Consider the following 24,070-nt stretch of genomic DNA (forward strand, 5'->3'; position numbering starts at 1 on the left):
TATATGATGCTCACTTGGAGAGGTTCAACTTTTTTTTGAGACAATGGAGAGGTTCAACTGAATTAGGTTGATATGGAGGTGGATCAGCGGGCCAGCTTGGTGAGGTTCAACTGAATTATTTTCTTATCCATCCTGTGAGTTAATTGCACAGAAGTACCACAATTCAGGCATCACAAGCAGATTGGTACCACGATTACTAATTTTTGCGTGTCAGTACCAACATTGGTCCAAGTTTTTGCAGAAAAGGCTAAAACGCTGAATTATACGTATTGACGCTGTATCCGACAGCTCGGGCCCACCCGTCAGGTGCCACACTGGCCAATCGGCGTGTGCCCGCGCGCTGACTAGGACGAGCCGCTCTGCAACCCGGTCCGGTCGGACCGGTTCGCCCCCGCCGCACCATTCCCCTCCCCTCCTCGTCCTCGACTCATTCCCTCCGTCGCCGCCGTCCGTGTCCCGACTGCCAGCCGCCGCACCGCCCCGCCGACGCCATGGTTTTTGAGGACGAAAGCAGCGAGGACCAGTCTAGCCTCCCGTACATGCACTCTTCCTCCTCCACCGACGGGCTCAACCAGGTCAGTAGAGTTAGTTTAGGGTTTAAGATCTGGGATTTGTTGATTTGGTTGATTTAGGTAGGTTTTGATTTGGCCATTGTCTTTGTGCGAGCTTCTGCAGGTCCCTTTCAGCCTTGAAGATCCAGATTACAAGGGGCTTGAGCTGGATGTGATGTCCCCATGTGAGAAGCACGACATGGCATCTGAGAGGCTTGTTGCCTTTGAAGGAACAGACACAGGCAGGAGGTTTTTAGCATGTGCACAGCCGGTATGGATTGTAGGCATAGTGATTTTTTTTCTTAGTTTGTTAGTGCCATATTGAACTCTGCTTGTTGTGAATATTTTGAAGGAAATATGCCCTAGAGGCAATAATAATGTTATTATTTTATTTCCTTATATCATGATAAATGTTTATTATTCATGCTAGAATTGTATTATCTGGAAACATAATACTTGTGTGAATACATAGACAAACTAAACGTCACTAGTATGCCTCTACTTGACTAGCTCATTAATCAAAGATGGTTATGTTTCCTAACCATAGACATGTGTTGTCATTTGATTAACGGGATCACATTATTAGGAGAATGGTGTGATTGACATGACCCATTCCATTAGCTTAGCACCCGATCGTTTAGTATGTTGCTATTGCTTTCTTCATGACTTATACATGTTCCTATGACTATGAGATTATGCAACTCCCGTTTGCCGGAGGAACACTTTGTGTGCTACCAAACGTCACAACGTAACTGGGTGATTAGAAAGGAGATCTACAGGTGTCTCCAAAGGTACATGTTGGGTTGGCGTATTTCGAGATTAGGATTTGTCACTCCGATTGTCGGAGAGATATCTCTGGGCCCTCTCGGTAATGCACATCACATAAGCCTTGCAAGCATTGCAACTAATGAGTTAGTTGCGAGATGATGTATTACGGAACGAGTAAAGAGACTTGCCGGTAACGAGATTGAACTAGGTATTGAGATACCGACGATCGAATCTCGGGCAAGTAACATACCGATGACAAAGGGAACAACGTATGTTGTTATGCGGCCTGACCGATAAAGATCTTCGTAGAATATGTGGGAGCCAATATGAGCATCTAGGTTCCGCTATTGGTTATTGACCGGAGACATGTATCGGTCATGTCTACATTATTTTCGAACCCGTAGGGTCCGCACGCTTAAGGCTTCAATGACAGTTTCATTATGAGTTTATATGTTTTGATGTACCGAAGGAGTTCGGAGTCCCGGATGAGATCGGGGACATGACGAGGAGTCTCGAAATGGTCGAGACATAAAGATTGATATATTGGACGACTATATTCGGACACGGAAAGTGTTCCGGGGAAGTCTCGGATAAAACCGGAGTACCGGGGGTTTACCGGAACCCCCCGGGGGGTTAATGGGCCTCATGGGCCTAAAGTGGAGAAGAGGAGGGGAAGCCAGGGCAGGCCGCGCGCCCCCTCTCCCCCTAGTCCGAATTGGACAAGGAGGGAGGGGCGGCGCCCCCCCTTTCCTTCCTCTCCTCTCTCCCTTCCTTCCCCCTCTCCTACTTGGACAAGGAAAAGGAGGGAGTCCTACTCCCGGTAGGAGTAGGACTCCTCCCTGGCGCGCCTCATCATGGCCGGCCGCCCCTCACCCTTGCTCCTTTATATAAGGGGGCAGGGGGCACCTCTAGACACAACAATTGATCCGTGAGATCTCTTAGCCGTGTGCGGGGCCCCCCTCCACCATAATCCTCAATATTATTGTAGCGGTGCTTAGGCGAAGCCCTGCGACGGTAGAACATCAAGATCGTCACCATGCCATCGTGCTGACGGAACTCTTCCCCGACACTTTGCTGGATCGGAGTCCGGGGATCGTCATCGAGCTGAACGTGTGCTAAAACTCGAAGGTGTCGTAGTTTCGGTGCTTGATCGGTCGGGCCGTGAAGACGTACGACTACATCAATCGCGTTGTTATAACGCTTCCGCTTTCGGTCTACGAGGGTACGTGGACAGCACTCTCCGCTCTCGTTGCTATGCATCACCATGATCTTGCGTGTGCGTAGGAATTTTTTTGAAATTACTACGTTCCCCAACAGTGGCATCCGAGCCTAAGTTTTATGTGTTGATGTTATATGCACGAGTAGAACACAAGTGAGTTGTGGGCGATATAAGTCATACTGCTTACCAGCATGTCATACTTTGGTTCGGCGGTATTGTTGGATGAAGCGGCCCGGACCGACATTACGTGTATGCTTACGCGAGACTGGTTCTACCGACGTGCTTTGCACATAGGTGGCTGGCGGGTGTCAGTTTCTCCAACTTTAGTTGAACCGAGTATGGCTACACCTGGTCTGTTGAGGATATCACTACTGGGCGTAAACCGGCCTATCTGGGCCAGGTTAACTTCTTCAGTAGTTAACTATGTTGAAACCCAAGAAGGCAGATGAGGGCTCAAGGCCCATAGTCGGTTCAAGGCCTGTAGCCGTAAACCGGCGTTGGTATGTAACTTGTATTGTAAGTGAGGTATAAGTAGAGACCAAATCGGACACATCTATGAGCCGGTATTGGGAATCTGTGAACCGACGGGCGTCACCCGTGTATATAAGGGGACGACCCAGCGGCGGTTCAGACAACAGACAACAACTCGAGACATAGGCGAACTTGTTTTCTCCCTAGTCATCGAAACCCCATCAATCCCATCACAACTAGACGTAGGCTTTTACCTTCATTGAAGGGGCCGAACTAGTATAAACTCTCTTGCGTCCCTGTGTCCGCTTTAACCCCTTCAAGCTAACCCGTCGCGATGGCTCCACGACTAAGTCCTTTCTCTAGGACATCTGCCATGACAAAACCACGACAGTTGGCGCCCACTTTGGGGCTATCGCACGATGGTTTCAAGTTCTTGGAGGGCCGCTTTGAAGGACTCAAGGGCTACGCTGTGGGCCGGATGACTAAGAGTCGTCACGGCAAGCTCTACATCGATGATGCAGGCTGGGGCCCCGAGGCCGGCTCAGTTGAGTATGGGTACCGGGTCCCCTTTGGTGGCATACACGTTTTCATCGGCAAGATCGGAGAACCGGGCCCTGTGCCGGACATTTGCACCGACCTCGTCGAAACGGCTCAGCGTGCGCGATCCGCCCGGGTTAAACCGGCCGTGAAGCGTGCCTTCGTGGGAGTCATCCATGGAGGAAGTTATGAGGATGGATCAGAATCTTGCGGCGAGACCGTCGTTTATTCCGGCGACGAGTCATCAACCGGAGAAACCGAATCTCTATATCAGCTACAAGATGGCCGGATTGGGGGCTGTTCCGATGGCGACAGTATTCCGGACCCCTCTGATCAACCCAACCGAGTTGGAATATTCATGGCCAGCACACAAGCAACACTTCATTCTTCGACCGCTGCGCCAATAACCTCCGGTTCAGTAGCGGCGACAGCTGCCGGGGCAGGAAGCTCTGCACGCCCGTCGGCTCAAGTTCTATCAGATCTATTTGATGCATTGGCTGCGCTTATGGTAGAAGCTAATCCAGCGGATCAGGAAGTCCACAACACGGAGGTTGCAAAGGTGAAGGAATAGATCACCCAGGCCAAGGCGGACCTGGCAGCTGAGAATACCAGGATGACCACAAAGCGGGCCGCTTTAGACGCACAAGCCTACAGGCTCATGTTGGACCAGAACGCGTCGCATGAAGTCATGAGGAGGAAGTACCGATCCCGTTTGCCTTCGGTTTTCGAGGCCAGAGACCTTTTCAACACCCCAGGAGCAGGAACCAGCAATCCACTGGAGGGAAACCAGCCGGAAGCTCCGGGGACCAGTGCGCCGGTTCAGCCCCGTCCGATGAATCCGCCTCGTCAAAACACTGTTATACCTCAGGCTGTTTCAACACCTCCGGGTCACTACTCCAACCCAATGGACAATCTCGTTGCCGCTGCTGCACGGCTGGAGGCCATTCCAATTGAAGGTGAGTCGCCGCAGGCGATAGAGACACGACGGGTCAAGGAGCTTCTTAGGACAGCTTTGGTCCAACAGGAAGCGTACTCCTATAGCCGCGACCGGATCCACTCGACCCCTCGTCCAAGCCGGAGCTATAGCAGGCGTATGGATGAACCAGCAGTGTCAAGTAATGAACGACATGGAGCACCCCACGGCAACAACCCGGTGGGTGGTGCTGATAATGCTCAGGAAGTGGTGGACCAGGCCCGAGCGCGCAGGGAGGCCGAGTTAGCCGCACAATATCAGGCTCGGCAGCTTACACCGGTTCGTCCAACTATTTCGGTCGAACCCGGTGTTACTTCTAGCTCTTTGGGGGTGCCTTGCCTTGTCCCCGCTTTACGCAATGTGCGCCTGCCCAAGGATTTCAAGGGCCCGCGCAAGGTACCAAATTACACGGCGGATCAACCCCCAGAGACATGGGTGGAGAGCTATGAGATGGCCATGGATATGCTTGATGTGGATGATGCGGCATGTGCGAAGTACTTCACCATGATGCTTGAAGGAACGGCCCGCACTTGGTTAAAAAGCTTACCGGCCAACTCTATCAGTTCATGGGCCCAATTACGAGCCCGGTTTATCAGTAATTTCAAGGATACATGTAAGAAGCCTATGTCGATAGTGGACTTAGCTGCCTGTGTCCAGGAGGAAGGAGAATCGATGACTCATTGGGTGCTCCAGGTCTCACAAGTGTTGCATTCATCGGACCGCATCAACGCTGACACCGCAGTCTTAACCCTAGAAGGCAACTGCCGGCTTGGGCCCCTAAAGCTGAAGTTGGGACGGATGAAGCGCCATTGCACTGACATGGGGACCCTCATGGCCGCTTTGGTAAAGTATGCTGATTCTGATAGTACCAAGGATCCCAAATCTGATGATGACAAGGTAGGGAAGGGAAAGAGGAACAACAACTCCAAAGGTCAGCAGCATCACTTGGCAGGCAATGGTGGCGGAGGCAAGCATAAAGCGGATGGTAACATGGACTTTGTGGCTAATACCAACGCGCAGGACAAGGGCCAGTGACGTAAGGGTAAACCGCCAAATCGCAGTGGGGCACCCAACCCTAACCCGGACCGCCTAAATTATCTACTGAGCCAGCCCTGTCCAAGACATGGGACAAAGGAGGTGCTAGCAAACCACCTTTGGAAGGATTGCTTTATTATGCAGGAGTTCAAGAATTATAATGCTTTCCGATATGATCATGGCTCCGGCGGTGGCTCAGGATCCGGGCCAGGCTACGGTGGAGGAAATTCCAGTTCAGGATTCAATGGTAATCTGGGCGGACATAATAATCAAAATAATCAGAACAACCAGGGGGGTTATAACCAGAAACAGCAACAGTCAGGTTACCAGAGCAATCCAAAGCAGTTGAATAGTGGGCAGTACCATGTCTTCACCACTAGCTTGGACAAGCGAGACCGGAAGGTTCAGAGGCGGGCAGTCAACTCTGTTGAACCGACCATGCCCCGTTATCTACGCTGGTCTGAACAGCCAATCATATGGAGCAGAGAGGATCACCCTCCCCAGGTTGATAATACGGGTCAGTTGGCTCTGGTGGTGGCGCCTCAGGTGGGAGGTTACAAGTTCACCAAAGTGCTCATGGATGGAGGGAGCAGCATTAATATCTTGTACTATGAGACCTTCCGTCGTATGGGACTAACAGATAAAAATCTCAAACCTTCTAATACGGTGATCCATGGTGCGGTACCTGGCAAGTCAGCATATCCTGTTGGTAAGATAGCTCTGGAAGTGGCCTTTGGAGATGATCATGATTCCAGGTCGGAAACATTGACGTTTGAAGTGGTGAAAATCCAAAGTCCATATCACACCCTGTTTGGGCGACCGGCCTACACCAAGTTTATGGCACGGCCCTGTTATGTGTATTTGCAGATCAAGATGCCGGGTCACAAGGGGACAATAACGGTTCACGGAAGCCGTAAAATCGCTTTGGAGTGCGAGGAAGGAGAGGCGGCCTACGCAGAGTCGGTTTGTGCCACCGAGGAGCTGAAGTATTATAAGGACAATGTTGATCCGACGGACATGACTCCATTAAAGAAGTCAACTACGGAGCATGATCCGGCCCTGAAGTTCAAATCGGCAGCAGAAACTAAGCTTGTTGACTTCGTACCTGGCGATTCATCCAAGCAGTTCAGCATCAGTGCCAACTTGGATCCGAAATAGGAAAGCGCGCTCATCGAGTTCATCCATGAGAATTGGGACATTTTTGCATGGAAGCCCTCTGACATGCCAGGTGTACCGAGGCAACTCGCTGAGCACACCCTTAATGTGGATCCTAAATACAAACCGGTGAAACAGTTCCTCCGCCGGTTTAACGAAGAAAGACGCAAGGCGATTGGAGAAGAGGTAGCCAGGCTCTTAGCAGCTGGTTTTATTGTTGAAGTTTTTCACCCTGAGTGGCTTGCCAATCCGGTGCTATTCCTTAAGAAAAACGGCACCTGGCGCATGTGTGTGGATTACACAGATCTTAATAAGGCTTGTCCAGTAGATCCTTTTGCACTCCCCCGTATTGATCAAATTATTGATGCTACGGCGGGTTGTGAGCGTTTAAGTTTTTTGGATGCATATTCTGGCTATCATCAGATCAAAATGGCAGTTAAGGACCAGGAGAAGACGGCATTCATAACTCCCTTTGGAGCCTTCTGCTATGTGTCTATGCCCTTTGGGCTCAAGAGTGCCCAGGCAACTTATCAACGGTGTGTACAAAATTGTCTTCACAAGCAAATTGGCCGTAATGTACATGCTTACGTGGATGATATCGTGGTTAAGTCCAGGGAGAAGGAGACTCTGGTTGACGATTTGAAGGAAACCTTTGATAACTTGAGGACGTACAAGATGATGCTTAATCCGGACAAGTGTGTATTTGGTGTACCGGCGGGCAAGTTATTGGGTTTTCTGGTGTCCAACAGGGGAATTGAGGCTAATCCGGAGAAGATCACAGCCATCACCTCCCTGGCTAAACCGAAGTGTATCAATGATGTTCAACGCCTGGTAGGCTGGATTGCCGCGTTAAGCCGGTTTATCAGCCGCCTTGGTGAGAAGGCAATCCCTTTGTATCAGATGTTGAAGAAGACGGATCAGTTCGTCTGGAGTTCCGCTGCTGATGAAGCATTTGAGGACTTAAAGCGGCAATTGGCCAATCCGCCTGTGCTCGCCGCTCCCATTGACAAGGAGCCGTTACTGCTATATGTTGCTGCTAATGCTCGTGCGGTCAGCGTGGCTATTGTGGTGGAGCGAAAGGAGGCAGGTAAGGAGCATCCGGTTCAACATCCGGTCTATTATATCAGCGAGGTACTCATTGAGTCCAAGCAAAGGTATCCGCATTGGCGGAAGCTCGTGTACGGAGTTTTTATGGCAAGCCGGAAGCTTAAGCAATACTTCCAAGGGCACCCAATTACGGTGGTCAGTTCTGCTCCTTTGGGGGATATCATCCAGAACCGGGAAGCGACTGGCCGGATTGCCAAGTGGGCTATAGAGCTTGGGCCGCACGGATTGAAGTATGTGCCTCGGACGGCGGTTAAGTCTCAAGCACTTGTTGATTTCATCAATGATTGGACAGAAATGCAAGCACCTGAAGAAAAGCCGGATCACACATATTGGACCATCCATTTTGACGGATCCAGGCAATTGGAAGGCTCGGGGGCTGGAGTCGTATTAACTTCCCCACGAGGTGATAAGTTTTGTTACGTTCTCCGCTTAATGTTCCCTTGTACTAACAATGCAGCTGAGTATGAAGCCTTGCTCCATGGTCTCCGGATGGCTAAGGAGATGAACCTAAGTCGAGTTAAGTGCTCCGGTGACTCGGACCTCGTGGCTCAACAAGTATCTGGCACTTGGGACTCCAAGGACCCACTCATGGCAGCATATCGTCGTGAGGTGGATATTGTTGCAGGTCACTTTAAAGGCTATCAGGTGGACCACTTGGACCGACGGAAGAATGAAGCAGCGGATGCTTTAAGCCGGCTGGGCTCTCAGCGCAAACCGGTCCTGCCCAATGTTTTTCTGGATGTGCTGCACAACCCATCGGTCAAGCTCCCTGGTGAAGCGGATTTGGCTATTCCTGATCCGGAGGCTCAATTGGTGGCAGCTCTTCATGTCATTCCGGATTGGACGCTTCCTTACCTGGCGTACATGAACCGGGGTGAGTTACCAGAGGATGAGACTCTGGCCCGACAGATAATCCGGCGGTCCAAGTCCATGACTATTGTCAATGGCGAGTTGCATCATTGTAGTGTATCAAGGGTGTTTCAACGCTGTGTGTCTCCTGAAGAAGGCTGTGAAATTTTGTGTGAGATCCACGAAGGAGATTGTGGTCACCATGCCGGTTCAAAATCTTTGGTAGCTAAAGCGTTTCGTCATGGCTTCTATTGGTTAACTGCTCATGCTGATGCGGAGGATCTGGTCAGACGATGTGACGGTTGCCAAAAGTTTTCAAGACGTTCTCATGTGCCGGCTCAAGAATTGAGAATGATCCCAATTACTTGGCCGTTTGTGACTTGGGGGCTGGATATGGTTGGGCCTTTCAAAAGGTCCAAAGATAAGAAGACCCACCTCCTGGTGGCGGTTGACAAGTTTATAAAGTGGGTGGAGGTAGAACCTGTTAGCAAGTGTGATGCGGCCACGACGGTTCAGTTCATCAAAAAAGTGATTTTCCGGTTTGGCTTTCCACACAGTATCATCACAGATAATGGTACCAATTTGTCCAAGGGTGCCATGAAGGAGTTCTGCGAACGGGAGCACATCCGGCTTGACGTTTCATCAGTGGCACACCCAGATTCCAATGGTCAAGCAGAAAGGGCTAATCAAGAGATCTTGAAAGGCATCAAGCCCCGACTTATGGTTCCTTTGCAGAGAACACCGGGTTGTTGGGTAGAAGAGTTGCCATCTGTGTTATGGAGCATCAATACTACACCCAACAGATCAACAGGATACACACCGTTCTTCATGGTTTACGAAGCGGAGGCGGTTCTCCCCTGTGATATCCGTCATGATTCACCTCGTGTGGCGGCTTATGTTGAAGCGGACAATGAGACAGCACGGCAAGACGCTTTGGATCTGTTGGATGAAGAACATGACATAGCAGCCGCCCGCTCGGCGATTTACCAACAGGATCTTCGTCGTTATCACAGTCGCCGAGTCGGAACCAAAACCTTTCAGGAAGGAGATTTGGTGCTTCGGCTCATCCAAGATCACACTGATATGCATAAGCTATCCCCACCTTGGGAGGGACCTTTCGTGGTCAGCAAGAATCTGCACAACGGGTCATACTATCTGATCGATATTCGAGAGCATAAAGACTCACGTACATCAGAGGAGGAGACCAACAGGCCGTGGAACATAGCTCATCTTCGGCCTTACTATACCTGAGCCATTGGCTCTACTTATGTACATATTATGACAATGTATATATTATGATTAAATATAATAAACCGGAACCTCAGCTAAAGTGGGGTATCTGTCCTTTTACATCATGTGTGGTTACACGGAGTTGTTCTAAAGCGGCCTCCGGTTTACCCCTTGAGTTAGCTTTTCAAAAGCATCATGTTATATCACTTGGGGGCTTGGTCGTGTCCGAACCAATGCAACACCTCTTGATAGGCGAGAGCCACCAGATCACTTGGGGACTTGGTCACGTCTGAACCAGTCACGCCTCTTGATCGGCCTAAGGCCACAGAATCACTTGGGGGCTTGGTCGAACCCGAACCATTGACATGCCTCTTGATCGGCATAAATGCCACAGTTTCATTTGGGGACCTGGCTGACTTGAGCCATATATAGCTACACCTATCGGGAGCTTGGTCATGTCCGACCATGGTAATGCCATCTGATCGGCTCAAATAAGCCTCTTTTTGCAAATGGTTTTATCATTGCCTTTGCTTCACAATTTTCTTTGATAGATATTTCTTTCTTTTTGTTGCGTTTTTTAAACCAACAAAATTTTAAACCGGTTCACACTATCAATTGACGGAACACGGTCCATTTTTAATCCGGAGACTATTTGCTCAGTTTGATTTTTTGTTAACATCCTATTACGGAGTAACATGGTGTTTTATAACCCGGCACGGTTTACATGGTAAAAGGCATTATATATACACAGGAGCTGCTATCTCCTCTAGCAGTGTGGGTTTATGAAACCTCCGCTTCAAGATTGGCTAAGCCAACTTCATGCCCAACGATGGCAGGTATTATGTATCTCAAAGATTTGATCATATGCTTAAATTTAAGATATTTTGATTTTATATATGCAGACATCATACTCCGCCTGATGGTACAACCGCGGTGGCACTTTAAGATTTTTTATGTTGCAGAAAATACTTTGGAAAGTTCATCACCCAAAGAAAGCACAAGTTGCAGTGGTTATGCACGAAGGCATATTAAGATCAAGAGTATCAGCTAGCCTATTACAAGGCAACGCGGTGCCCAAAACAAGATCATTGTTTTTCAAAGGAGAAGCAGTTTAAACCGGCTTCTGGTTCAAGCTTGGTCACCAGCCTGGCCTGATGGTTGTGGGTCATCCCGCGGCGCTTCAACTTCAGTTTCTCTACCCAGCGGCTGGAAATCAACAGTTGTCCAGTCGATTCCCATTAATGCTTGAAACACAGCTTCATCATGGATCAGCAACGACGGTTCAATATCGGGAGCGTAAGTATGCTTACGGATTGGAGGGATAAGATTTTCCGCTTCATGAATTGGTGCAGCTATTCGCTTGTTTTGATTGTCATATTGGGCTTGATAATGAGACAAGTCTGCTTCTTCCGCCAATTGACAAGCTAGCGGACGCACCTCCCGGTTTATTGCTCGCAGATCCGCTTCACTAAACTCTGACCCGTCTTCCTTCAAGCTGGGATAGCCCTGAGCCGCTTCAATAGGATCAAAATCCGGCACCCAAGCTTTTGCCTGGATTAAGGCATTGATCGCACCGGTTCGAGTAGTAGATTTCTTCAGCTCTTCAACCTGGGCAGGAAGCACCGACAGTTTCTGCAAAGTGTCCTGAATCAAAGTGGGCGCCGGCTTGTTGTGGGATGCAGTACAGATGATCCGTTGTGCACCAGTGTACAGTTGTTCGATCAACGTATAGGCGGCTTTCAATTTATTCCGCACATTTGACCCCAAATGACCAATGCGTGTCCCTGAAATATCACAAAGGATTAACAAAACGGCAGTTCTGTAAGACGGCAGAATCAATTCAGAAATCAAACCGGCTTACCAAAGATAGCAGCGGTCATGGCATGCACGTGCCGCTTTATGCTGGTCAGTTCATCCACCACCGGTTTTAGTGCAGCCTCGGCGTCTTCTGCTCGTTTGGTTAAAGCGGATTTTTCAGTAGCCCAATCCACCCGCTCCTTCTTGAAATCCTTCTTAAGCTATTCCATGACGCTTAAGGCGCTGGTCAACTCCTCTTTTGCTTTTGAGGTTTCAGTCTGTTGGGACTTCAGATTTTCTTGGAGATCGGTGATTTGGGTCTCTTTTGTCTTCAGCTCAGCCTGCATACAGACAGTTATATGATTCAGCAAGCAGTGCAAGAATTGAAGCACCAACCACATAACAAGTTATGCACTTGGCGCTTGGGGGCTAATGCCTATTTGATCTTCATATTTCACTTGATTATAAAGTCCCAAGCTCAATACAAGTATTCAACTTGGCACTTGGGGGCTAATGGCTATTTTTTCAAATAAGTTCTGATGCGGCGATATTAATTACTTAAGTCCCGGTTTAACTACACTAAGTTGAACCGGCCCTTGGGGGCTACATCAGCGAATTTTGAGGCATTAAGATTTATATTAGTAAGTCCCGGTTTGAAAGAAGATTACAAACCGGTCCTTGGGGGCTAGGCGAGTCAGCAAGAATTGAAGCATACAAGCAGGAAAGAGCATATGGAAGTTACCTCATATTTATCTTTCATCATGTTAACCAGACAGGCTTCATAGTCATGACTGGTATACAGTCAGTTCAGATAGCCGAAATGGATGTCTTGGGCGTTCAGAGCAGCGTAAGTCACCAGATCAACATTCCATTTGCCCTTGCCAAAGGCAGCAAATTCTTCCTTGGCAGTATGTTTAGACAAAGCGATAGGATTGCTTGGCTCTGTATGGCCAATGCCAGTAATAACAACTTCATCATCCTTGGCATCGCCGGTTTGCATTGGGGCCGTCAGTTTATCAGTAGACTTGGATGGACTGGTGGATTTCTCAATCCGGATGGGGCTTTTGGGCTGGTCAACAGGACCGGAGGTATCAACATGTCTCTCTTCAGTAATAAAATCACCATCTTGTGGTGGTGGGTCGTTTGGCACATCCTCACGGATGGCCGCTTCAGGGTTGAGTACTCTGTCCGGTTCAGGAATAGCATCTTCTTCAGCCACTTTATCTAGGCGAGCCTTCTTGCTTGGCTTAGGCTTGGCCCTGAAAGGAGTAACAAAGGTCAGTACAGTATATGCTACAAAGTAATACACCAGAAGCATTATGATAAGTATGGCTTACCCAAGCACCGTTTTGAGCGGCGGCAGCTGGGTAGCTGATGACTCGCCAGATGATGAATGGGAAGTGACCTGATAATCGGAGTCAGACGGATTAAGAGGTTGACGAAAACAGCCCATTTTAGGACAAGCACTAACAGGCAAATTAGAGACCTCTGAATGGCGTTTCCGAACCGGACTATTCGGTAAACCGGCAGAGGTAACTACCTGGCCACTATGCCGGGTCATGCGGCGAGCTTCGTGCTGTTGGGTCTTCCTAAGAAATTTGGGATCCAAGTAAGCAAGAGGATGAGAAAATTTAACCTTCCGGTTTGCCTGAAGGATTTTTAGTGAAGACAAAGGATCTGAATCGGAGGAAAGAATAATTACCTCTGCAACATCAGCATGACTGGCTTCGGCATCATCCTGACAAATATCATCATCAATAAGGCGCGTGAAAAATAAGCCAAGTGAATCAAGTTCTACCTCAAGGTCCGGGTTACCCACATCGTCATCAGCGGCCGGATCAGAGGATGCAGTGGTTCTTTTCCTGTGGGTAGTCTTCTTCACAGCTTTAGTCTTTTGCCGGATTGATCTTTCCGGTTTGTCTGGTTTTTCTGGTTTCTCCTGCGGCAATTTCTTGCTCCAAAACGGATCATTGCCCTGTTTAAACAGGCATTGATATTAAACAATGACCAGATATATCAATAACAGGTTCAGAAAAAAGAACAATCAAACTCTTACAACTGGCGGTTTGTTGGTAGCACAGAAGGGAAGCAGGCCGGTTCGAGCACAGACGTGTTCCGGTTCATTCAGCATTTTATTCACAACCTCTGTGATTTCTTCGTCGGTAAGCTGGATGTTAGCATGTCGCAATGGGTCATCAACACTGCCAGTATACTCGCACATCAAACCGGAGCGCTGACTAAGGGGCAGTATGCTCCACGATATCCAACAGCGAGCGAGATCAACCCCTGTTAAACCATTGGCCATGAAGGCTCTGAGCTTGGATAGTTGAGGAGCATATTTGCTTCTCTCCTTGGCAGTCAACCTTTGCGGAAAGGGGTGTGTATTGCTAAGCCGCTCCGGATGAAAGCCAGGCAAAGGATTTTCACCAGCGGGGGAGGTGTCTCTGCAATAGAACCATGTTTGATTCCACTCTTTGGGGTGGTTGTGCAGCTTGGCGTGAGGGTATGTGACCTCTTTCCTTTTCTGAATCGCCACACCGCCCAATTCCGTGTTGGAACCGTCAGAAAACTCAGTACGGCGGTTTAGATGGAAACAGTCTCTGAACAACTCCACTGTGGGCTCCTCTTGAAAAAACACTTCACAGAGCACTTGGAAGTGACACATGTTTGTAACAGAGTTGGGACCAATGTCTTGTGGGTGGAGTTGAAAATCGGCTAAAACGTCCCGGTAAAATTTAGAACCGGGTGGCTTAAAGCCTCGGGCTAAGTGATCTACAAAAACGACGACCTCTCCTTCTTGAGGTGTGGGAGGGCATTCTTTGCCAGGAGCTCTCCAATGGATGGTGTTTTTGCTGCCTAAAGCGCCGATCAGGACTAAATTATTCAGTTGAGTCTCTGTGACGCGAGAAGGAACCCAGTTGCACTCATATACTTGCTTGGCCATGATGAAATCTACAAGATAGGTAATTCCGGTTCAAGAATGCATTTATTAAAGTGCACTGGTATGTACAATGTTAAACCGGAGACAGCTCTATCTAAACCGGAGTTTTATGAAGCAACAGCATCTGGCGGTTCAACAAGGGGACTAATGGTATATAATGGTTTGGCAATTTTTCTACAAAGTTAAACCACCGGATCTAAGCATTGAAACAGTTAAGATTGCGGATACATAAGTGTACAGAAACAGATTTCACAAGATTTCTCTACAGCGACAGATCTGAAGCAAGTTCAGAAAAGAAGGAAAATATTCAAGGTCCAAAAAAGAACAGTACCGAATCAATGGGCAGAGATACAGGTAGATCTATGGTCTTGAGGCATATAAGTAAAGGCGGATGCTAAGAACTACCGCTACACAGAGCAAAGGTTCACAGGTTCATCTAGGATCTATCATATGAGTACGAAGCGGACGATGAACACTGAAGAACTTGGAAACCCTAGAACGGATCTACGGAGGAAAAGGTGAAGAACTCACCAGAGCCGAGGAAGAAACAGAAGGTCGCCGCGATGCTCTGGTACAATCAGGGTGATGCAGTGGCCAAGGTTGGAGCAGAAGTCGTCGATGGCGGCGGAGCTCCGAAGCTGGACGACGCGGGGAAGACGAAGCAGAAGGGCACGAAGGGGAAAAAGAAATGACCCTTCGGTCTTATTTATAAGGCAAGGGGCATGTGTCAGGCGCGAAAATCAAGGAACCGTGGGTCTGGAAATGGAGCTGTCGCCTCGATTGTCGTAGACCTATTAAACAAAAAAGGTATCATGGATAAGTTTCTTTATAACAGGTGACGTCATGCCGGTTTACAACGACCAGAGAAGATGACATCACGACGATTCAACAAACTACAAGAAGGTGTTGAGGATGAAGATTTTTGCTAAGGATTGACATGAACCTGTTCAAATCAATCTAGGGCCTAATGTTGAGGATATCACTACTGGGCGTAAACCGGCCTATCTGGGCCGGGTTAACTTCTTCAGTAGTTAACTATGTTGAAACCCAAGAACGCAGATGAGGGCTCAAGGCCCATAGTCGGTTCAAGGCCTGTAGCTGTAAACCGGCGTTGGTATGTAACTTGTATTGTAAGTTAGGAATAAGTAGAGACCAAACCGGACACATCTATGAGCCGGTATTGGGAATCTGTGAACCGACGGGCGTCACCCGTGTATATAAGGGGACGACCCGGCGGCGGTTCAGACAACAGACAACAACTCAAGACATAGGCAAAGCTTGTTTGCTCCCTAGTCATCGAAACCCCATCAATCCCATCACAACTAGACGTAGGCTTTTACCTTCATTGAAGGGGCCGAACTAGTATAAACTCTCTTGCGTCCCTGTGTCCGCTTTAACCCCTTCAAGCTAACCCGTCGCGATGGCTCCACGACTAAGTCCTTTCTCTAGGACATCTGCCGTGACGAAACCACGACACGGTCCTTGCAAAGGTTAAAACAGCACCAACTTGACAAACTATCGTTGTGGTTTTGATGCGTAGGTAACATTGGTTCTTGCTTAAGCCCGTAGCAGCCACGTAAAACTTGCAACAAACAAAGTAGAGGACGTCTAACTTGTTTTTGCAGGGCATGTTGTGATGTGATATGGTCAAGACATGATGCTAAATTTTATTGTATGAGATGATCATGTTTTGTAACCGGGTTATCGGCAACTGGCAGGAGCCATATGGTTGTCGCTTTATTGTATGCAATGCAACTGCGCTGTAATGCTTTACTTTATCACTAAGCAGTAGCGATAGCCGTGGAAGCATAAGATTGGCGAGACGACAACGATGCTATGATGGATATCAAGGTGTCGCGCCGGTGACGATGATGATCATGACGGTACTTCGGAGATGGAGATCACAAGTACAAGATGATGATGGCCATATCATATCACTTATATTGATTGCATGTGATGTTTATCTTTTATGCATCTTATCTTGCTTTGATTGACGGTAGCATTATAAGATGATCTCTCACTAAATTTCAAGATAAAAGTGTTCTCCCTGAGTATGCACCGTTGCCAAAGTTCGTCGTGCCCAGACACCACGAGATGATCAGGTGTGATAAGCTCTACGTCCATCTACAACAGGTGCAAGCCAGTTTTTACACACGCAGAATACTCAGGTTAAACTTGACGAGCCTAGCATATGCAGATATGGCCTCGGAACACTGAGACCGAAAGGTCGAGCGTGAATCATATAGTAGATATGATCAACATAGCAATGTTCACCATTGAAAACTACTCCATTTCACGTGATGATCGGTTATGGTTTAGTTGATTTGGATCACGTAATCACTTAGAAGATTAGAGGGATGTCTTTCTAAGTGGGAGTTCTTAAGTAATATGATTAATTGAACTTAAATTTATCATGAACTTAGTACCTGATAGTATCTTGCTTGTTTATGTTTGATTGTAGATAGATGGCCCGTGTTGTTGTTCCGTTGAATTTTAATGCGTTCCTTGAGAAAGCAAAGTTGAAAGATGTTGGTAGCAATTACACGGACTGGGTCCGTAACTTGAGGATTATCCTCATTGCTGCACAGAAGAATTACGTCCTAGAAGCACCGCTGGGTGCCAGGCCTGCTGCTGGAGCAACACCATATGTTATGAACGTCTAGCAGAGCAAAGCTGATGACTACTCGATAGTTCAGTGTGCCATGCTTTACGGCTTAGAATCGGGACTTCAACGACGTTTTGAACGTCATGGAGCATATGAGATGTTCCAGGAGTTGAAGTTAATATTTCAAGCAAATGCCCGGATTGAGAGATATGAAGTCTCCAATAAGTTCTATAGCTGCAAAATGGAGGAGAACAGTTCTGTCAATGAGCATATACTCAAAATGTCTGGGTATAATAATCACTTGATTCAATTGGGAGTTAATCTTCCAAATGATTGCGTCATTGACAGAATTCTCCAATCACTGCCACCTAGCTACAAGAGCTTCGTGATGAACTATAATATGCAAGGGATGAATAAAACTATTCCCGAGCTCTTCGCGATGCTGAAAGCTGCGGAGGTAGAAATCAAGAAGGAGCATCAAGTGTTGATGGTTAACAAGACCACTGGTTTCAAGAAAAAGGGCAAAGGGAAGAAGAAGGGGAACTTCAAGAAGAACAACAAGCAAGTTGCTGCTCAAGAGAAGAAACCCAAATCTGGACCTAAGCCTGAAACTGAGTGCTTCTATTGCAAGCAGACTGGTCACTTGAAGCGGAACTACCCGAAGTATTTGGCGGATAAGAAGGATGGCAAGGTGAACAAAGGTATATGTGATATACATGTTATCGATGTGTACCTTACTAGAGCTCGCAGTAGCACCTGGGTATTTGATACTGGTTCTGTTGCTAATATTTGCAACTCGAAACAGGGACTACGGATTAAGCGAACACTGGCAAAGGACGAGGTGACGATGCGCGTGGGAAATGGTTCCAAAGTCGATGTGATCGCGGTCGGCACGCTACCTCTACATCTACCATCGGGATTAGTATTAGACCTAAATAATTGTTATTTGGTTCCAGCGTTGAGCATGAACATTATATCTGGATCTTGTTTAATGCGAGACGGTTATTCATTTAAATCAGAGAATAATGGTTGTTCTATTTATATGAGTAATATCTTTTATGGTCATGCACCCTTGAAGAATGGTCTATTTTTTGATGAATCTCGATAGTAGTGATACACATATTCATAATGTTGAAACCAAAAGATGTAGAGTTTATAATGATAGTGCAACTTATTTGTGGCACTGCCGTTTAGGTCATATCGGTATAAAACGCATGAAGAAACTCCATACTGATGGACTTTTGGAATCACTTGATTATGAATCACTTGGTACTTGCGAACCGTGCCTCATGGGCAAGATGACTAAAACACCGTTCTCCGGTACTATGGAGAGAGCAACAGATTTGTTGGAAATCATACATACAGATGTGTGTGGTCCAATGAATGTTTAAGCTCGTGGCGGATATCGTTATTTTCTCACCTTCACAGATGATTTAAGCAGATATGGGTATATCTACTTAATGAAACATAAGTCTGAAACATTTGAAAAGTTCAAAGAATTTCAGAGTGAAGTTGAAAATCATCGTAACAAGAAAATAAAGTTTCTACGATCTGATCGTGGAGGAGAATATTTGAGTTACGAGTTTGGTCTACATTTGAAACAATGTGGAATAGTTTCGCAACTCACGCCACCCGGAACACCACAGCGTAATGGTGTGTCCGAACGTCGTAATCGTACTTTACTTGATATGGTGCGATCTATGATGTCTCTTACAGATTTACCACTATCGTTTTGGGGTTATGCTTTAGAGACGGCCGCATTCACATTAAATAGGGCACCATCAAAATCCATTGAGACGACGCCTTATGAACTGTGGTTTGGCAAGAAACCAAAGTTGTCATTTCTGAAAGTTTGGGGCTGCGATGCTTATGTGAAAAAACTTCAACCTGATAAGCTCGAACCCAAATCGGAGAAATGTGTCTTCATAGGATACCCAAAGGAGACTGTTGGGTACACCTTCTATCACAGATCCAAAGGCAAGACATTTGTCGCTAAGAATGGATCCTTTCTAGAGAAGGAGTTTCTCTCGAAAGAAGTGAGTGGGAGGAAAGTAGAAATTGATGAGGTAACTGTACCTCCTCCCTTATTGGAAAGTAGTACATCGCAGAAACCGGTTTCTGTAACACCTACACCAATTTGTGAGGAAGCTAATGATAATGATCATGAAACTTCAGAACAAGTTACTACCGAACCTCGTAGATCAACCAGAGTAAGATCCGCACCAGAGTGGTACGGTAATCCTGTTCTGGAAGTCATGCTACTAGATCATGATGAACCTACGAACTATGAAGAAGCGATGGTGAGCCTAGATTCCGCAAAATGGCTTGAAGCCATGAAATCTGAGATGGGATCCATGTATGAGAACAAAGTATGGACTTTGGTTGACTTGCCCAATGATCGACAAGCAATTGAGAACAAATGGATCTTCAAGAAGAAGACTGACGCTGATGGTAATATTACTGTCTACAAAGCTCGACTTGTCGCAAAAGGTTTTCGACAAGTTCAAGGAATTGACTACAATGAGACCTTCTCACCCATAGCGATGCTTAAGTCTGTCCGAATCATGTTAGCAATTGCCGCATTTTATGATTATGAAATTTGGCAAATGGATGTCAAAACTGCATTCTTGAATGGATTTCTGGAAGAAGAGTTGTATATGATACAGCCGGAAGGTTTTGTCGATCCAAAGGGAGCTAACAAAGTGTGCAAGCTCCAGCGATCCATTTATGGACTGGTGCAAGCCTCTTGGAGTTGGAATAAATGCTTGTGATCAAAGCATTTGGTTTCGTACAGACTTTTGGAGAAGCCTGTATTTACAAGAAACTGAGTGGGAGCTCTGTAGCATTTCTGATATTATATGTAGATGACATATTACTAATCGGAAATGATATAGAATTTCTGGATAGCATAAAGGGATACTTGAATAAGAGTTTTTCAATGAAAGACCACAGTGAAGCTGCTTACATATTGGGCATTAAGATTTATCGAGATAGATCAAGACGCTTAATTGGACTTTCACAAAGCACATACCTTGACAAAGTTCTGAAGAAGTTCAAAATGGATCAAGCAAAGAAAGGATTCTTGCCTGTGTTACAAGGTGTGAAATTGAGTAAGACTCAATACCCGACCAATGCAGAAGATAGAGAGAAAATGAAAGATGTTCCCTATGCTTCAGCCATAGGCTCTATCATGTATGCAATGCTGTGTACCAGACCTGATGTGTGTCTTGCTATAAGTCTAGCAGGGAGGTACCGAAGTAATCCAGGAGTGGATCACTAGACAGCGGTCAAGAACATCCTTAAATACCTGAAAAGGACTAAGGATATGTTTCTTGTATATGGAGGTGACAAAGAGCTCACTGTAAATGGTTACGTTGATGCAAGCTTTGACACTGATCCGGACGATTCTAAATCGCAAACCGGATACGTGTTTACATTAAACGGTGGAGCTGTCAGTTGGTGCAGTTCTAAACAAAGCATTGTGGCGGGATCTACATGTGAAGCAGAGTACATAGCTGCTTCGGAAGCAACAAACGAAGGAGTCTAGATGAAGGAGTTCATATCCGATCTAGGTGTCATACCTAGTGCATCGGGTCCAATGAAAATCTTTTGTGACAATACTGGTGCAATTGCCTTGGCAAAGGAATCCAGATTTCACAAGAGAACCAAGCACATCAAGAGATGCTTCAATTCCATCCGGGATCTAGTCCAGGTGGGAGACATAGAGATTTGCAAGATACATACGGATCTGAATGTTGCAGACCCATTGACTAAGCCTCTTCCATGAGCAAAACATGATCAGCACCAAAGCTCCATGGGTGTTAGAATCATTACTGTGTAATCTAAATTATTGACTCTAGTGCAAGTGGGAGACTGAAGGAAATATGCCCTAGAGGCAATAATAATGTTATTATTTTATTTCCTTATATCATGATAAATGTTTATTATTCATGCTAGAATTGTATTATCCGGAAATATAATACTTGTGTGAATACATAGACAAACTAAACGTCACTAGTATGCCTCTACTTGACTAGCTCATTAATCAAAGATGGTTGTGTTTCCTAACCATAGACATGTGTTGTCATTTGATTAACGGGATCACATTATTAGGAGAATGATGTGATTGACATGACCCATTCCATTAGCTTAGCACCCGATCGTTTAGTATGTTGGTATTGCTTTCTTCATGACTTATACATGTTCCTATGACTATGAGATTATGCAACTCCCGTTTGCCGGAGGAACACTTTGTGTGCTACCAAACGTCACAACGTAACTGGGTGATTATAAAGGAGCTATACAGGTGTCTCCAAAGGTACATGTTGGGTTGGCGTATTTCGAGATTTGGATTTGTCACTCCGATTGTCGGAGAGGTATCTCTGGGCCCTCTCGGTAATGCACATCACATAAGCCTTGCAAGCATTGCAACTAATGAGTTAGTTGCGAGATGATGTATTACGGAACGAGTAAAGAGACTTGTCGGTAACGAGATTGAACTAGGTATTGAGATACCGACGATCGAATCTCGGGCAAGTAACATACCAGTGACAAAGGGAACAACGTATGTTGTTATGCGGTCTGACTGATAAAGATCTTCGTAGAATATGTGGGAGCCAATATGAGCATCCAGGTTCCGCTATTGGTTATTGACCAGAGACGTGTCTCGGTCATGTCTACATTATTCTCGAACCCGTAGGGTCCGCACGCTTAAGGTTTCAATGACAGTTTCATTATGAGTTTATATGTTTTGATGTACGGAAGGAGTTCGGAGTCCCAGATGAGATCGGGGACATGACGAGGAGTCTCGAAATTGTCAAGACATAAAGATTGATATATTGGACGACTATATTCGGACACCGGAAGTGTTCCGGGGAAGTTTCGGATAAAACCGGAGTACCGGGGGGTTACCGGAACCCCCCGGGGGGGTTAATGGGCCTCATGGGCCTAAAGTGGAGAAGAGGAGGGGCAGCCAGGGTAGGCCGCGCACCCCCTCTCCCCCTAGTCTGAATTGGACAAGGAGGGAGCGGCGGCGCCCCCCCTTTCCTTCCTCTCCTCCCTCCCTTCCTTCCCCCTCTCGTACTTGGACAAGGAAAAGGAGGGAGTCCTACTCCCGGTAGGAGTAGGACTCCTCCCTGGCGCGCCTCATCATGGCCGGCCGCCCCTCCCCCTTGCTCCTTTATATACGGGGGCAGGGGGCACCTCTAGACACAACAATTGATCTGTGAGATCTCTTAGCCGTGTGCGGTGCCCCCCTCCACCATAATCCTCGATATTATTGTAGCGGTGCTTAGGCGGAGCCCTGCGACGGTAGAACATCAAGATCGTCACCACACCGTCGTGCTGACGGAACTCTTCCCCGACACTTTGCTGGATCGGAGTCTGGGGATCATCATCGAGCTAAACGTGTGCTAAAACTCGGAGATGCCGTAGTTTCGGTGCTTGATTGGTCGGGCCGTGAAGACGTACGACTACATCAACCGCGTTGTTATAACGCTTCTGCTTTCGGTCTACGAGGGTATGTGGACAACACTCTCCCCTCTCGTTGCTATGCATCACCATGATCTTGCGTGTGCGTAGGAATTTTTTTGAAATTACTACGTTCCCCAGCACATTTTGGTTCATAGTGGTAGTAGAGTTGCTTATTAAGGTCAAGCATTAGTATATTTTGTTGTAGTACAATGGCATTGTAATGAGTACTCCATTGTAATGTTGGTTCATAGTGGTATTAGAGTAGTTTATTTAGGTCAAGCATGAGTATATTTTGTTTGCTGGAGTACAATGGCATAGTAATTTTTTGTTCATAGTGGTACTAGAGTAGCTTATTTAGGTCAAGCATGAGCATATTTTGCTTGCTGGAGTACAATGGCATAGTAATTTTGGTTCATAGTGGGACTAGAGTAGCTTATTTAGGTCAAGCATGAGCATATTTTGCTTGCTGGAGTACAATGGCATAGTAATTTTGGTTCATAGTGGTACTAGAGTAGCTTATTTAGGTCAAGCATGAGCATATTTTGCTTGCTGGAGTACTCTGCTTGTTGTGAACATTTTTTAACTGACCATATGTTTAAAAGTGGTTGATCACTCCTTCATATGAACAATATAGTAACTAACCTAGGCAGTCAGCTACTCAAGTGGCTGCTCCTCTTGCTAAATTTAGATATTTTTGTTGGCAATTGCAGTGATCTTGTGTAATTACTTGCTGTATGAACTCTGTTGGTGTTGTTTTTGTTATTGCAGGAAGGTAGCAATTGTGGCTTTGTTGAATGGGTTGATCACCAGTGGCCCCCAACAATGCAGAATGCATTGTTGAAGCTATGGGCAATGGTTGAAGATGCCAAAAGTGCTAGGGTGAATGACAATCTTGAAAGTTCTTTCACTATCCACCATCTGACAGAAGAGAAGAACAAGTTGGAGGCCAACTATGACAAGCTAGTCCAAGATGTGCATTAGCTTATGAACTTCCAGGAGGATAGGGTGGTGGATTTCATACATCTGCAGTCTGCCATTACATATCAGCAGGAAGTAAGAAAAGAACTGATTGATGATATGAAGGCACAGATGGCTACTGAGATGGCAAAGAAAGATGCAGAGACTCGGAAACTTAGTCAGAAGTATGAGCTGCTGGTCAACTTGACAAGAGCTCAAGCAACAGTGATTCAGAACTTGAAGTTGAACAAAATGAAAGAGAAGCAAGTGCTTACTGAAGCTAGGATTAATTTGGAGCTGAAGAATGCAGAGCTAACAAAGTGTCAGGAGAAGCTCACCCAAGAGAAGCTAGAGTTGAAGCTTCAGGTTGCTGATCTGCTTAAGGAAAATGAAAAGCATGCTC

At 46.6% G+C, this 24,070-nt stretch overlaps 1 protein-coding gene across 1 annotated transcript; it reads left to right on the forward strand.

Moving 5' to 3' along the window:
• Nucleotides 1–491: 491 nt before the first annotated feature.
• Nucleotides 492–23,691, forward strand: LOC125533104. Its single transcript, XM_048696877.1, has 3 exons — nt 492–575; nt 667–822; nt 23,479–23,691. The coding sequence occupies exons 1-3, from the start codon at nt 492–494 to the stop codon at nt 23,689–23,691; spliced, it is 453 nt and encodes a 150-aa protein (XP_048552834.1).
• Nucleotides 23,692–24,070: the final 379 nt, after the last annotated feature.

Source organism: Triticum urartu, chromosome 1 (assembly GCF_003073215.2).
Source record: "Triticum urartu cultivar G1812 chromosome 1, Tu2.1, whole genome shotgun sequence".
Classification (NCBI taxonomy): Eukaryota; Viridiplantae; Streptophyta; class Magnoliopsida; order Poales; family Poaceae; genus Triticum; species Triticum urartu.

What these genes read in the sequence shown, in the direction of transcription:
- LOC125533104 (XM_048696877.1), top strand. Translation starts at nt 492, where the DNA reads ATGGTTTTTGAGGACGAAAGCAGCGAGGACCAGTCTAGCCTCCCGTAC. An exon ending in CCACCGACGGGCTCAACCAG is followed by an intron (nt 576 to 666) that starts GTCAGTAGAGTT and finishes TCTTTGTGCGAG; the next exon opens with CTTCTGCAGGTCCCTTTCAG. An exon ending in TTTTAGCATGTGCACAGCCG is followed by an intron (nt 823 to 23,478) that starts GTATGGATTGTA and finishes TTGTTATTGCAG; the next exon opens with GAAGGTAGCAATTGTGGCTT.